The sequence below is a fragment of the Terrapene carolina genome, unplaced genomic scaffold (assembly GCF_002925995.2).
Source record: "Terrapene carolina triunguis isolate 2854851 unplaced genomic scaffold, T_m_triunguis-2.0 Scaffold112, whole genome shotgun sequence".
NCBI lineage: Eukaryota > Metazoa > Chordata > Testudines > Emydidae > Terrapene > Terrapene triunguis.
The window spans coordinates 7,685,241-7,702,063 of NW_020664463.1; the positions used below are offsets into that span (position 1 = coordinate 7,685,241).

At 42.8% G+C, this 16,823-nt stretch overlaps 1 protein-coding gene across 1 annotated transcript in view; it reads left to right on the forward strand.

The window, feature by feature from the left end:
• Positions 1–1,155: 1,155 nt before the first annotated feature.
• The window catches only part of LDHB (lactate dehydrogenase B), a 17,795-nt gene continuing 2,127 nt past the window's right edge, over positions 1,156–16,823 (forward strand). The window contains exons 1-6 of the mRNA XM_026652256.1: positions 1,156–1,328; positions 4,809–4,940; positions 11,198–11,315; positions 11,959–12,132; positions 14,337–14,510; positions 15,927–16,044. Coding sequence (XP_026508041.1) covers positions 4,815–4,940; positions 11,198–11,315; positions 11,959–12,132; positions 14,337–14,510; positions 15,927–16,044 — 710 coding nt within the window. The 5' untranslated portion in view covers positions 1,156–1,328; positions 4,809–4,814. The remainder of the gene's footprint in view (positions 1,329–4,808; positions 4,941–11,197; positions 11,316–11,958; positions 12,133–14,336; positions 14,511–15,926; positions 16,045–16,823) is intronic.

The window sequence follows — 16,823 nt, forward strand, 5'->3', positions numbered from 1 at the left end:
GCTGCCGGTGGGTGGGAGGCGCTGGGAGCGGGGCATGGGGGGGGGGGGAAGCTGACGTATTACTGTGGCTCTTTGGCAATGTACATTGATAAATTCTGGCTCCTTCTCAGACTCAGATTGGCCATCCACCCCTGCAATAGAACCAGGGGATGGTCTTAGAGTTTAGGCATTGCAGTAGTTAAATTCCTTGCTCTGCCACAGCCATCCTGTATGAATTTGGGCAAGTCACTTAACCTAAGATCCCCCTCTGAAAATGGGATAATACTTCACTTCACCAGCATGCTATGAGGAGAAATTCAATAATACTATTGAGACAATCAGAAACTATGTGATGGGGGTCATCACACGTACGTGGATACAGCAGGCACTGTCTCTTAATGGTTGTACAGTGCCTAGTACAACAGGGCCCACATCACAGTTAGGATCCTCTAGGCACTACTGGAATACAGATAGTAATAGATATGGATTGAGGCATTGGCCCGGGACTTAGGAGATCTAGTTTCTTCCTCTGCCACAGCCATTCTGGGTGACCTTGAGCAAACTGCTTAATCAATCTGTGCCTCCCTTCGCCATCAGTAAAATGGGGATGGTAATACTTCCCTCTCACACAGGTGTGTCCTGAGGATCCATTCATTAGTGCTTGAGGCACTGATACTGCAGGGATGGGGACCCTGTTAGTAGCTGGATTTTGCAGGCAAGCCCTGTTGCTGTAACAATTCCTTGCTACCCTATGAAGTTACTTGTCACAGGAGAAAGAGGCTTTTAAAAAAGGCTAGTTGAAGGTTAAGCCAGAATGAAGGAGAGACCTGCAGGGGGAGGGGGAAGGAAGGGCGGGTTTGGCGTTGGGAGTCATACAAACTGGTTTTGTGGATGCCCTAAGAGGTGTGAGGTAGGGACTGGGTTTATAAAGACTCATTCATGCAGCTGAGGGGCACAGAGATTAGAGGTCCGCTTTGCAGCTGAAAACTTTTGGCTTGAGAGAGCCACACTTCTGCAGCCCTACGGGCGGCGACCAAACCCCTTCCTGAAAGTGACTCAAGGAGCGGCCGGCCCATTTGGGGCCGGGACGTGGGGGGAGGCTGCAGCCGTGCGCCTGTGTCCTTGAAGGGGATTGAGTGAGGCTGGGGGGCGGGCAGCGCTCGGGTTTCCAATCACAATAGCGTAACCGGAGGAGACGACGCCGAGCAGCTGGGCAGGATCCGCCTCTTTCTTCCCTTGCGGCCGGGGCTGACATTGTCTTAGCTCCGCACGACACAGGCTGCTGCTGCGCCCGGCTCCTTCCTTCCTCCTGCGCCATCCGTCCCAGCCCGGCTGAGCCATCCCCACAGGTGGGTATCGCGCTGTACGGCTGCGCTGGCCCCTGCTCATGGGGGGGAGGGGCTTTAATGGAAAGGACGAACCCCCCCTTTCTCTTTCATAGGGCCTGCCTGGTACGTGGGCCTCTAGGCGGGGTACAGCCCCCCCACCCCCGCGCTTTTGAGAGTCAGGCTCTCCTCTACCTTGTGCATTGCTGCACTGTCCCTCCCCTGCCCCTTTGTAGCCGCAGGGCCGCTTGATGGGATGGTAGCAGGATGGGATCCCACTTTGGGGAGGAGGGGGGATCGCCTCTCCTTTGCAGTGCAGCGCTGCTGCTATTTAAAGAGCAATGGGGGGGGGGCAGGAAACAGACCCCCCCCCATTGCAGAAGGCCTTAACATTGAGCCCTTCGGGAAGGGCGCAGCTTCGTTGTCAAAGCCTTCCCTCCCCCCCGCTCCCTGCGAGGATGGATCATGGACGTGACGGGTCGCTTGTCTCATCGCATTGCAGTGTCTCCATCCCAGGGATGGGGGGAAGGGCATGGAAGAGAAAATACCCCCCGGCGCCCCTTTCTTCTGGCCTAGAGGCCGGCGAAGTGAGCCCCGCGTGAAGGGCCCCCCACCGCCTTAATCTCCCCTGGCTGCGGGCGGGGTGTCTCTCCTTTAGACCCCATGCACCCGGCTAACACGCAGGCTCTCCCCGCACCTGCGGGCGGGGGAGGATGGCTGTGCCGAGGGCGCTCGGCCCCGTTGCACGTGCAGCGGCCGGGCTGACTTGAGGACCAGCCGCGTGCCCTTGAGCCGCCCGAGCTGCTGCTCTCTCACACACACACACACACACCCCACGCCCCCCTGGCGGGCGCGCGCCGGGGATTCGGGGAGGCAGGGCCCTGTGCACGCGCACGGCGGGGTGGGGGAGGGAGGAATGAGAGATGGGCAGGCGTTTGCACGCGCACGGCGGGGTGGGGGAGGGAGGAATGAGAGATGGGCAGGCGTTTGCGCGCGCACGGCGCGGATCCGCTCCTGCCGCTGCCTCCTCCTGGTGCGTGGCGGGGCCCGCGCGGCGCTGCAGGCGGGCAGGGCTGAGACGTGGCCGGGCGAGTTCTCGCTGCCCTGGAGGCGGCAGGGGCGGCAGCAGCCCGGGCCCGCCACACCAAAGAGGAGCCCCAAGACGTGATCCCGTAGCCGCAGCTTTGGCTGAGCACGCCACCTCCAGGGGGTCTGGGGGGAGCGAGAGCCGGGCTCCCTGCGAGGCGCAGAGCAAACCGCATCCTGCCCTGACTCACGCGTGACTCAGGCGAAGAGCAGCCACCTCCACCCTTCCTGACCTGACTGTCCCAGCCGCTGAAACGCCTGTGCCCCCCGCTGACTGTCTGCTCTGCTGCCACCTCGTCTCCCCCCGCCAGTGTCTAATTCAATATCATTTACATGGCACATTTGGGGCATGCAGGTCCTTTCTGCGCCGAAGAGCTTGCAGGTTTTCTGCTGTTAGGAAAGAAAAAACGAACAAAAACACACCACGACATCCTTTTGGTAAAGTTAGAAAAGAGCAAAATTAAGATTGCCTGCGCAACTTCAATCCAGCCCCCCTCCCTATGCCTTCTGAGACAGCCTTTAATGACATGATCACATACTATTTTCCCCCAGGACCCCTGCCTCATTCAGGGACTGGGTAGCTGGCCCCCAGGCCTTATTTACTGCCTTCCATCCAAATCCTGCACTGAACACAACATTATTAATTTCCTGCTGGGTGTTTCTGTGGTGCTTGGACCTTAGAATCAGAGTGCTTTACAAATACTCATGACTTTATCTTCACAACAGCCTTGTAAGAGTTGGTGGTGTTATTCCCCCCATTTTACAGCTGGGGAACTGAGGCACAGACAGGTTAAGACCAACATTGTCAAAAATGCTCACTACTTTTGGGTATCCATTTTGAGATAAATAGGGCCTGATTTTTTTTTTCCAGTATATTTGGCATTTTTATTGCAGTTGATATGTTCAAAAAAAGCTCCAGTCAAGTGTACTTGCAGTTGTGAGTGTTCAGCGCTTTCTGCAAATTTGGGACAACATGTCTTATGTTAGGCATGCAGAAAATGAAGGACATGCATATAGTGACCACCTGTGCGAATGTTAGTTTAAGCAACTTGCCCAGCATCACACAGAAGCTCTGTGGCAGAGGCAGGGATAGAATTTAGTTCTCCAGGGCAGCCTTCCGATGCCTTAACCAGGAAACCATCCTTTCTCTTCCAGTAAACCTCTGACTCATTCAGTACACGCCTTTCAATTTCTGCAACATATGAAGGAGAATGAAACAACACTATTTCTGCAGAATGAATATTTTTGTCTGGTTTTATTTCCCCCCTCTGATTCCCAGTATGCCTTAGGAAATACTTCCTTGAACATTGTATGTTGAGAATTCTACAGATGGAGAAATGATGCAGGAGTTCTTGCCTCTAGTGTATTAGCTGATTTTAAGATTGTTTTGCCCTTGACTTGTATGTGGATCAAGAGAAATACATAAGCATTAGGACAAATTTTCCAAAGCAGTTGCTAATTTTTGGGTCCCAAAATCTTTTGGGCAATCACAAATTTTGACTTGCCTCCATTGACTGGCACAGATTGATACACACAGATCACCTAGATATCTAGTTGCTCAACAGCAATTACAAATTCTGGCTCCAATCCCCTGTTGTCATCACTGGAGCTTCATGCATGGCCAGGAGTCAACCCTCATGGAGCAGCTTGTAGGACAGGGTCACTGTTTGCAAATATATATATTGGAGTGTGTGTATGTGATTCCAAAACATAGGTACCGAATATGGAGACTGTCTTTAAATATTTGCCATGGGAAGGGAAGGGAAGGGGGAAAATCAGGAAGAGACAAGGCTTAGTGGTGGTAACTTACAAGTTGATCAAAGGGCATCTCTGACACTAAATAAAAATGAATGCCAGGTTAGCTCAGTTCTAGCACAGTTTATTATACATAAATGGATTGGAATATTAACATTTCTACATAAAGCCGCAAAGGCAAAAAAGAATCACCATGTATTTGGAATGAAGGGAGCCATTTAAGTAAGTGAACACTGTATTTATTCAGTGCTTTCCATCCAGAAGGTTTCAAAGTATTTACAAACTTATAAGTATTTCTTAACCCACCACTGAAATGCAACTATCACAAAGCAGCTATCTTAACACCTCACAGCAACAGTGCATATAGAGAGGAAAGAGTACATTGTATCCTAATGAAATTGAAGTGACAATTTTAGGTGGGTAGAGTGTAATTATTGAAATGGAATTGGACAATGCCAACAGTGCTCATGTGTCTGCCTAGTGGATTATATAAACAACTGTTTTCAGTAACTTGGAAATGTATATCTATATATGGCAATTTTATTTGTAAATTTCAGTGTTGGAGGCTAAAGTAGCTATCTTTCTTTTTTTAATATGAAGAACGTGGGAAATGTGATTGGGTTTAATCTATAGAGTTTTGTATGTGTCTCTCTTTTCTTGCAGAATATAATGGCTACTTTACAAGAGAAACTGATTACACCAATTGCAGCAGAATCCACCACCCCTAACAATAAGATCACCGTAGTGGGGGTTGGCCAAGTTGGAATGGCCTGTGCCATCAGCATTCTTGGAAAGGTATAGTTCAAGAACAATATGGAGCTAAAGTAATCAAAATTTTATAGTGCTACAAAATCTGATTGACTTCTTTGTGTGAAAATGGAGATAAATATGACAGATTAATGTAAGAATAGTCTGATTAATTCTATACATTCCTCCTAAATGAACCCCTCTGCTCCACGTGAGACTTGTCTTCTCATTGTGTTTGTTCCCAGTTTCTCTCCTCTCTGACTCTCTTATAGTTGTCTCATGTTCAGGAAAAGGTCTGATTGTCCTTTTCCAAAGTTGCAGACCGCCAGGTTGGCTTTGTGTACAATGGGTCTGCAACCTGTTGCCAAACTTTTTTTGCTGTTGATTCTTCCAACGTTCCAGGCCTTTGGGAAATGAGTCCAGAGTCCGCTACTTGATAGCAGGGCCGTCAGAGGGGGGGAAAGAACTTAAATGGAGACAGACCAGAGATCGTTGTGAAATGTGCAGTAGACACCAAAACTATACACACTCAACTTACTACCCTCTTCATTCATCCAGGGCCTGATTCAAGGCCCAAATGAAAAGACTCCCATTGACTTCACTAGGCTTTGGATTAAGCCCTTATTGCCTAGTTGTCCAACTTTCACTGTAGAATTTTAAAGTAGCTAAAATTGTGTGCCAAATTCTCAGATCATGATTCTGGTTTAATGTTGCCCACATTCAGGCAGATCTCCCATTGCCTCTTTAAGTACTGACTAAAACCTCAGTAAGGATCTCAGAATTTGACCTTTTGTTTTTAGAGGGCAAAAGTTTGCAAGTAGCTGTTTCCTTTTTTTCTTACTTTATTTAAGAAGAATAAGAAAAATAAATTGGGAACTAAGGGCCAGATTTTTAAAGCTATTTAGGCACCTAAAGATGCAGGTAGGCACTTGGTGGGATTTTCCAAAATATTGATTTCAAGGTGAGTTAGGTACCTATATTACTTTGAAAATCTCACTAGATGCCTATCTGCAACTTAAAGCACCTAGATCTTTAGATTAATTTGGCTCTAAAGTCCCTTGTAGGAAAAAATTTAAATGTGCTTAAGTCCCGTTGGAAGTCAGGGATAGATTTAAGCATATGCTGAAGTCATTTTCTGAATCGGAGTCTTACTTATTGAGGGTCAGATTTTGAAAAGTACATAGGTGCTTAAAGATGAAGACAGGTGCTTAGGCACTTTTGAAAATCCCTCTAAATACCTTTAAATATCTGACCCTAAGAACCTGATCCTGCAAATTACTCTCTCCAGGCCATTTCTACATGGAATAGCTTACAGGATTAGCGCCCAAAGCCATGCCCATACCACTAAACCATTAGAATGTATTTAAGGGACACAAAGTTAATTTGAGAAGTTAATAATTAACAGTGACCTAGCCATAGGCCAATGCACCAAAAATACAATATACTACTGTAAAACTTAAAACAAAATCCAGAATTTTAAATATCAGAAATAACCATAAATACAAATTAAAAAGAACATAAGCCAATTAGAGCATACATCACCATGTCAATTTCCTTTACCTTATTTTAGCAGCTGAACACAGAAATAGGGTAATCACTTGGATCACAGATACATTGCCAGTTCCTAATAAATACTTTGTTTTCTGAGAGGTTGTAGAAAAAGGCATCTGGAACAAAAACATGGGAAGACATTTTGACCTCAAGGGCAATACAAATTACAATATAATAAATAATGGGGTAAGTCTTCTACCTGTCCAGAGCCGCATGGACAAAGGTGGGTACCTTTCTCCGTGCCAGTATATTTGTCTTCTAAATAAGCTGTCTGCATAAATTGAAAGTAGAGAGCTCTAAAAGCCCTCCTTAATTTGTTAATGTACAAATTGTCTAAATATCTGGAATACCCATGAATCCTTTTAACAAGGGGAAACCAAGGTGACATCTTTGTAATGGAAACAACTACCGTGCTTATTAATATCCTCTAATCTCAACTTGATTAGAGATTTCACATTTTTAAATTTAAATCTAATCATTTCCAATTCTGAGAAGACTTTAACCAAGGAAATTTACCTGAACAGGCCCTACCGATCTGTTCCTCTAAGTATAGCCTTGGCCACTGCTGTGGGTGCATACTATGAGAGCGAAGCAAAAAATTAGTATTACGGTATTGCACTTTGGACAGAATAGAAATCGTGCCTGTCTCAGCTCTAAGAAGAGCAGCTAGGAGATTATTTGGGAGACGAAGAAGCTTCCTAAGAAATTTGTTTTGGATCACTTCTAGTCCTGTGGGATCATTCCATCCCCATATTTCTGCACCATACAAAATTTCAGTGCACACCTGGCCTCAAACAGTCTAAAGGCTGGTGCAATTAAGTTGCACCCATAAGTCCCAATGTAATGTAACACAGCTTGCATTGAATTTGAGGCCTTCTCTTTTGTTACCTGAATATGTTTATCCCATACTCCATTTTCTGAGGACCAGATACCCAGATAGGCAAAAGAACTAATTTGTTGAATATATTGCCCATCAATCTTCCATTTATGCAACCTCCACCTTCAACTAAAATCATTTACTTTAGTTTTGGAGTAATTTAGCAAAAGGCCCTCTGTTGACAGTATAAACCAAATGCATTTAATATACACTTTAGTTCCACTGCTGTTTGTGATAATGGACCCATATTATCTGCATATAATAAGACGAACACTGGGTAATCCATGATTTTAGGGGGGAAATACTGATCCACTTTCTATTAACTTGACTTTAAAAAAAAAAATCTTAAGAAAATTCACTGTTTCTGGTACTGTGCTTTTAAAATAGTATGTCATCAGGGTATTTTTTTAAAATGCCTTTAAAACCGTTCAAAGGTTTTTCTCCTCCCTTGTGGATGTTTAGAAGAGACTGCTCAGCAAGGGAGAAACTGATGAACCATGCAAGGAAAACAGTGATATTAACCACCCACAGATGTCATAAATAAAAAGTTTTAGTTATTTTTCATGTTACAAATAGCTATAGAAAATCAGTTCAATCATGTAGAAGTATGAAATGTCATGCCAAATCATTAATTCATCATGAAATATCCTTAGGATGTGTTTTTTAAAAAAACACATTGTGCTTGCCTTTCTCCATCTCAACTCAGCATCATTCTTGCTGGAAAAGCAATGAGATCTGTAAAACTGGCAGAGTGGGAACCCAGTGGAAGTGACTGTTAACCTCTTTATTGAAGGATGCATACTGGTTTATAGTCCTGAGAAGAGCTCTTTACAGCGTCAAATTCTGCCCTGGGAATCACAGGCATCCACCTCCCATTGAAGTCAATGTGAGTTGCATGTGCATAACTAGTGGTAGAAATTGGCCCTTACAAATTTTAAGCCAGTTTATAGCTGGATGGATTTAGTCCCTTTCACCTGGCTTCTACTCTGTCAGTGGCACAAATGGCATCACTTTTCATCAAGCTGGCTGCCTCCTGCATTTCGGCTCAGAATTGGCATCTCTTCCTTACAAATTCCAGTTGGAATTTAAAAACATGTTTGTAACAAACTGTTCGTGGGCGTTGAGCCATCTTGATAATTGTGCCTTGCTTTATGAACTCTCAGACTGTTGGACTCCGCAAAATGGATGGTGCCTTCAGTTAAGCCGTAGCCTAAATTTTACACTTACCCAATATTTCCAATATTATCTTAAAATTTAGCACATCAAATTCACCACCGTCCATGTGACATTATTGAAGTTATAGTTCAGAGTTCATTTTTTCTGGTATAGCATCTCAATTAATATACACGTGAATGGTGTTAATTTTATTCTTGAAGGGGGTTGTGTTTTTCACGTCTGCTTCTAGTTAGCAATGAGAAGTCATTGAGACCTGTGTGCTCTTTCAGAAGAACTTGAAATACTTTTTCCACAGCTTTAAAGCTGAACTATATCTTTTTGTAAAAGCATTTAAGCTGTATCTGTGTCTTATCTTGTATGCTTTATTCATGTGAGTGGTACTATTGAGCCAAATTCCTCTCTAGAATACACCAGTATCAATCCAGCAAAGCGGTTGGAGCTATTCCAGATATACTCTGGTTTCATGAGAGCAGAATTTGGCTCCGAACTTCATTGGGTCTCCTTAGATAAATAAGGGTCACAAGATCAGGTATCTGAGCCCTGGTCTACACTGGTGGGGGTGGGGGGGAGGATCGATTTAAGTTATGGAACTTTAGCTATGTGAATAACGTAGCTGAAGTCGACGTACTTAGATCTACTCACCGCGGTGAGTCGACTGCTGATGCTCCCCCATCGACTCTGCCTGCACCTCTCAGCCTGGTGGAGTACAAGAGTCCGGGAGAGCACTCGGGGGTCGATTTATCGCGTCTACGTCTAGACTAGACGCGATAAATCGACCCCTGCTGGATCGATCGCTGCCTGCCGATCCAGTGGGTAGTATAGACATACCCTAAATGTCCTAGATCTTTAAAAGAACATAGATGTAGATTTTATAGGCCTAATTCTGATTTCACTCACTTTTATCAGTTGTACACCTGTTTAATCAACTCACTTCACTGGAGTTATTCTTGATTTACATTCATATAACTGAGATCAGAGTTTGGCCCTGCAAATGATTTTTAAAATAAAGCAAGACTCGAGTACAAGCCCTTGGAATTTTTCTGCAATAGTTGGTGGTATTGGTTGTGGAAAGAAGTTGCTCTGAGTGCAATAAAATAAATTGATTTGTAACTAACATGGTTTTAAAATACGTACTTTTAAATTTAAATACACATATTCTGTGTTACTGATTTGAGATGCCTTTTAGAAATATAGATAGCGTCGCGTTATGTTTGTTTCGAGTCTTTCTATTTTCAAAGCACTTTGCAAACACTAACCAGTCAAGCCTCATCATGATACAGGAACCTATTATCAATTTTACAGACGAGCAGACAAGACAGAGATGCATGCTTGAGGGTAAAGCTTTCAGAAGCACCTAAGTGACTTAAATGCCCATTTTCAAATGGACTTAGGCACAGAGGGCAGTAGTAGAGAGAAGTCCTGAACAGAGTTTCAATGTACTTTTATTGGCATGACAAGCTATACAAGTGATGCCAACGTTTCAACAACAACAAAACAGCAACAGAAAACCCAAACCACCACTGCCACAACCAAGTGTATCTGCCAGAGGGAGATTAAATCCTAAAAGCATCTCATATTTTAGTCATTGAAGTAGAAAGTGTCTATCATCCCTCCAAAATCTCAGAAAGCTTGGGGAGTGGGGGAACTTTGAGACTATCTCCCAATCTCCCCCTGCTGGACAAAAACCAAATGTGGCTGAACTTAAGTTTAACAAAGTGACACTGTTTTAGAAGTCCAGGTGGGGAGAATTAGGAACAGTTCTGATTTAGAGCTGGTCAAAATATGGTGAATATTTTTTGTGAAAACTTTGACCATGTCCAATTTTAATTAAAACTTTGATTAAGCTGGTTGAAGCAGTATTGTGTCACTGAATGTTAATTTGAGGTAACTGATAGCAATGTGAGTTTTCCATCAAAAATCTGGGGCAAATACTGTCTTGCTTGGATATAGAGCAGAATGTAATTCTTACAACTAGTACAGAGACTTCAGCATATTTTTCTAAGTAAATAACTAAGGCCATGTCTACACTCCCACTTACGTCGGCAAAACTTGTGTCACTCGGGTGTGTGAAAAAAACACACCCTTGAGCAACATAAATTTTGCCGAAATAAGTGGGAGTGTGCACGGTGCTATGTCAGCAGGAGAACTTCTCACTGATATAGCTACTGCTCCTCATCGGGGGTGGTTTAATTATGTCGATGGGAGAACTCTCTCCGGTTGGCATAGAGCAGCCACACGAGAAAGCTTACAGTGGCGCAGCTGCATCAGTACAGCTCTGCCACTATAAGGACTCTAGTGTAGACATAGCCTAAAATCTTGTAGTGCCTTAATGACAAAGGGGAAGCTCCAGAGTAAGGGTTTGTGGCTTTTCCCTCTGAACAGGGAAGTGGGAAATGTAACCTGAATCGTAAACTTTTACTGTGCTTTAATAAGGGTTTATAATACTTTTGCTACTGGAGTGTGTTTTTATGTGTCTCCACTGTCACCATCTGAACTGTCCCATGCTCCCATTTTTGGTCTAGTGATTCAGAAGAGATGCTTTACCAGAGTGTGACATTAATATACTCTATAAAGAGCTCCATATAAAAAGTAATGATGTAGTTTAACTCAACAAAGGAAGCTTTGAAAAATAGTAAAATAATAATACACAGTGAGCCCTTTGTGTGATGTCCATATTGTATTCCCTCCACTCCCCACACAGGGTCTTTGTGATGAGCTTGCTCTGGTTGATGTTTTGGAAGACAAACTAAAAGGAGAAATGATGGATCTGCAACATGGGAGCTTGTTCCTCCAAACTCATAAGATTGTGGCAGACAAAGGTAAACTTGGGATCTTGCTTTTAAAATACAGATATACTGTAAATCTACACAATAATGGGAATGCACTCAGGGTCTTGCATTCTGGCAACAAACTCAGGGCTTGACGTTACCTGTGAAAGTTGAGGCTTAGGTTAAGACTTAAGGGAAAAGAGCAGATAACATATTTAAACAAATGAGGGGCATTCTGCTAAAACTGAAACCACTTCGATTTTTCAAAATCTAAATCGCTTCTCCTTTTCCCATCCCTAATTAACACTGAACTGTCCATCTGTAGTGGATTTCAACCAAGAATCATAAAACAGATATTAAAGAAACTTCAGAATTCCTGGGAGGTGGAGAAAATACTAACCTTATTTTATAGGTGAGAAAGCTGAGGCCCAGAGGCGCTAAATGACTTATCCAAAGCTACGGAACTGCAAAGTTGAGAACAGAACCCTAAATTTCTATATCCTGATTTGATCAGTAGATAATAACACCGTCTCTTAAGAAATTGTGTGGACCTATTGAGATTGAACATTTTTCATTTCTAACCAGAGTATTTTACACACATGTGGAGCTATTTAGAGCAGTCTGTAGTTGCACATTGCTCTTGACGTTGACTTTATTCAGCTGTGTTCTGTATTTTTCTTCCTCTCCTCTATAGATTATGCTGTCACAGCTAATTCTAAGATTGTGGTAGTAACTGCAGGAGTTCGTCAGCAAGAAGGGGAGAGTCGCCTGAACCTGGTCCAGAGGAATGTGAATGTCTTCAAATTTATTATTCCTCAGATTATGAAGTATAGTCCCAATTGCACCATCCTTGTGGTTTCCAACCCAGGTAAAACAGTGTTTTAATGTACAAAGTAGAATTCATGAGTTTTGTAGAACTGGCCTTTTAATTTGAAGTTCTGCCTACTTACAGTAGGAAGTATGTAGAAATGTGTGTCTTCTGTATAGAGAGTTCTGTGGTGTCCACTACTAGTGGTGAAATGCAAACATGATTTACATTTACTGTGGCCGCCCTGTGTACGCAGGACCTTGAACTGTTTGAAAACCCTGCTAGACATTAATTATGTTTCAGAGCTCTAGGTATATTGGCTTAAAAGCTGCTGATGGTTTAAGCAGCCTGGCGCAGAACCCCATGAGTGTGAAAGAAGGTGCAATTTCAATAATTCATTTTAGGAAACTTGTTTAATTATAGCTTTTATGAGCACCTAAGCATCCAGATGCAAAGATATGGCTATCTGTCTGAATGACAAATCCAGCTTGAGAATGTATTAACATCATTCATTGATCACAAAAACAATACTGAAATGTAAAATTAAAAATTTCCTTGAATATAGTTTCAGGAAAAGTTTGTGCATTGAGGATAAACTTTAGACATCCTGGATTTCGGTTCCGCACACTCCTCAACTTAGCTTTAACTGAGATCAGCTGGGGAAGAAAAGTTAGAATAGAAACATTTAAGTAAATATATACTAGAGAATGCATTAGGATACAAAAGATTTAGTTAAACAAATTGTACATGTTCACACTATATAGCACTGGAGGATCGAGCCTGGCCATTAATACCACATTTATAGACACCAGAAATACCTGAGAGAGAGAAGTGGCAAGCTCTGCCTGCTATTCTGCTCAGGTTCCTTTAGACCCAAGCTGAGCAATACATCACACAAGAATGTGCCATCAGTTAGGAAGCATGGGAGTTAGGGTGTCATAATAGCATTCTTACGTTGTTAGATATTCTCTAGAGCCAGAGGTGCACCATTTCACAAGCACTGATGTTTTTTAAGCTGCTGCCTCAGTAGGTGAAACCCAACTATAACAGCTCTATATAGATGAGTTTCACATTCCTATTTATAAAATTTATTCAAAGATTAAATTGGCTGTCGCTCAGGCCAAAAAAGGGCTAGGAGAGGACAACTGTGTGTTGCCCTTTTTTTACTGTGCCCGATGCTTTCTCCAAACTTGTAGAGCGCCTACTTTCCCCGTCTTCTGTGGTTGGAACTATGGATGGTATATTACAGTGGATCTGGGTGCCTGGTCCACATGGGTTAGGATGTATACCCCTGACATTCTGCCCCCTGTTTTGCGTAGATAATTCCTGACAGGATCAGGAGTAATCTTCATGGTGGCTGTTTGTGCAGCCATGGCCGATCAGGAGATGGGCCGTCATTTGTGCAGCAATAACTTGTACCATGTCTGCACTACGGGCACTTGGGACCTGAGTTTTGCAAGTTATGTAACTCCCAAAACAAATTATTGGCCTTTGAAATCCAGTCATTTGGTTCTAAGGCAGGACTTGTCATTACTATTGCCTGTCTTTCTCGGATACTGTTCTAGTTTCTGTACCTTTCTTCACACCCCTTTAGTTTGTTATGTATTTGGGGTTTTTTGGACCATTCCCAAATAGCTTATTAATTTGAGCTGCCTGAAAATATAGTAGCACCATACAGTCTAGTGCATAGAAGTCACTTAGTGCCATGATGTAAATTAGGCAGTCCTCATCCAAAGACAGTTCTATGCAGAAGTATCCTGTTTTTCATGTACCAAATATATTGCAAATTATACGAAACAAGAAATGTGCCTTTGAAAATTCAGATGTTTTATTATAAATCCATTTACTTCAGGCACATTTAAGTTAGATTCTCAAGTGGAAGGCAAGATCTCCAAACACAACAAACTCCCGGGAATATTTAAGTAGCCTAACTCAGTTCCTGTGTCCACGGGGCCCAATCTCTTTCCAGCCATACCAAGGAGAAACCTCCCCTGGTTTTAGCCTCTAGGACATACCCTCCAGTGAACTCCTTAAAAAATGGCTTTTATAATTGCAGACAGGGCCCCAACATTCCACAAGTGAGATAAGCCGTCCTATCCTCTACTCCGGTTAGGCACGAGATGCTTTATACAAGTGAACCCAGCTGCACACTCTGTTTCTCTGACTCGTAAGAGGCTACCCTGTCACACGCACTAAGGCAGTAATTTAAGTAAATCTGTATATGGCTAAGTTAACCAACTCACTGTCTTTATTCTCTTTTCCAGTGGATATATTGACCTATGTCACATGGAAGCTAAGTGGGCTGCCCAAACACCGTGTGATTGGAAGTGGCTGCAATCTAGATTCAGCTAGATTTCGCCATCTGATGGCTGAAAAACTTGGCATCCACCCCACCAGCTGCCATGGCTGGATCTTAGGAGAACATGGTGATTCTAGCGGTAAGGAACACGTCTGCTGTCTTTTGGATTGAGAGAGACCGATAAATAGCTAATGCCTTGAAAGTGGGGGAAAGTCCTGAAAGAGCTGGTACGTGCTGATACTTGGTCAGCTGTTTTGTGTGTATGTGGGAGAACCAGAGCTAATTTCTCAAATGATTGAACAGTTGTTTTATTTTTTTAAAGTCATACCCACTCCCCTTTTCATATTCTTTTATGGTGGTCTGTGTAAAATTATGGATCACTAACAGCTAATTTTGGCCTTTATAAATATATAAATTAAAAAAAAACTCTGTGTCCCATAACAATGCTTTTCAAAGGAATGTATGGGATTTAGCTACGTATCTGCCATTAAAAATAATGGAAGATATGTAGTTAAATCTTGTTTTGAAAATGCCAACTCTTTCTTCTGTCTGAAGCTGAACCTTAAGAGTTATTGTTCAGTTTGCCTTTGGTCACTCAGTAGTTGCCTGTGTATTACAGCATGTGATTGGAATAACACTCTTTTGAGACTGCAATATTTATTCTTGGCAGGTTAACAGCAGAGTTTCTGTTACTGTAAATCACCAAAAATGCTGAGAAGTTCTGATTTAAGTCAAATACAAACAGTATTTTGGTGTATATTTCTCAATACTATTTAAAGAGAATAATAATAATAAACAGAAGACCCACATCTGGGTTTTATAGACACCAGTGTGCAGTTCCATAACCGAGAGCAGAATTTGGTTGATTGTATGCAAACACTTCGTGATCATACTTACTGCTTCTGTGTATGGCTGCTTCCCCTCCCTATTTATCAGTGTTCCCCGGACCTTAATGGATCAGAGGAATACTTCTCCCTCACCACTGAAGTTTGTGCTATATGAGGGAATTGCCATTCTGGGGCTCACAGGAACCCTCTTCCTTTGTAGATAGATGTGTTGCACTCTCTATGTTCAGGACAAGAGGATGAGTGAGCAGCTTTCATGGAGGCAGACCCCAATGCCTCTGTGTGGATCAGCAAGCACTAATTTCTCTCTATTGTCACTTTGCCAATGCCTCCCAAAACAATATCTAAAATAAATACATTTTTAGAGGTTAGACAGTTGAGTTGGGGCAAATATCCATTTCCTAGGGTTAGTAACTGTCTTCCAGATTTCAACCCAAAATAAATATTAAGAGCAAGTTATTAACCCTTCAAAGGGCAGAGAGCTTTGTAATAAAAATATTGACCAGTATGATGCTAATCATTTTATAGCATTCTCCCCTCTCACCTACCAGAGCTCTTGGAACCCAGTACAGTGAAATAATAACAGATACAATACCATCTTAGCTGCTACTTTGCCTATCAAATAAAAGGCCAAAACATGAACAAAGTGGAGTGGGGAGGAATTGTAATTGTAACAGAAACTTACATGCTCTCTCTGACATGTATTACAGTGGCTGTTTGGAGTGGAGTGAATGTGGCAGGCGTTTCCCTCCAGGAGCTTAACCCGGCCATGGGTACTGACAGAGACAGTGAGAATTGGAAGGAAGTCCACAAACTGGTGGTTGACAGGTACAGTGAATGGGGAATAAAATAAGGTGGAGCGTGATGTAAAAGTGGCTAAAGCACTTTTTTCCACCTTAATCACTTTCAATAGATCTTGACTGCACATTCGTTTGGATGTTTGCATTTGCAAATGTAAGACCTGATCTAAACGCAAAGTTACACTGGTTTAAGTAGATTGGTTTGACATCACACCTTCAGTTAAACCAGGGCAACATCTGTATGTAGATGATCCCCAACTCTTACAGGGCCACATCCAGCATGTGCTTTCTCATACGAACAGTCCTTACTCACTGGATTAGCCTCATTGACGTAAATGGGACAGCGAACTATATGAGTAAGGACTAATGCAGGATTTACAGGATCAGTGTGTCTGTTTATCAGGAGACAGGATGGTCGTGTGGGAAGAGTAGAAGAATTGGAGTCAGAAAATTTGGATTCTGTGTCTGGCTCTCTCTTTGACTTCCTGTATAAAGTTGGGCAAGTCACTTGCCCCATTTGTAAAATGAGGAAAGTGCTTTTGTAAAGTATCCAGAAATGCCAAGGTTAAAAGTATTAAATATTGGTGTGTTTGATATGTGCATAGTCAGTGTGTTATGTTGACTTTTTAGGAGTTTTTGTGAGTATGTATATATAAAACGTATTAAATTTATTAGGTTTCAGAGTAGCAGCCGTGTTAGTCTGTATCCGCAAAAAGAACAGGAGTACTTGTGGCATCTTAGAGACTAACAAATTTATTAGAGCATAAGCTTTCGTGGGCTACAGCCCACTTCTTCGGATGCAAGTGG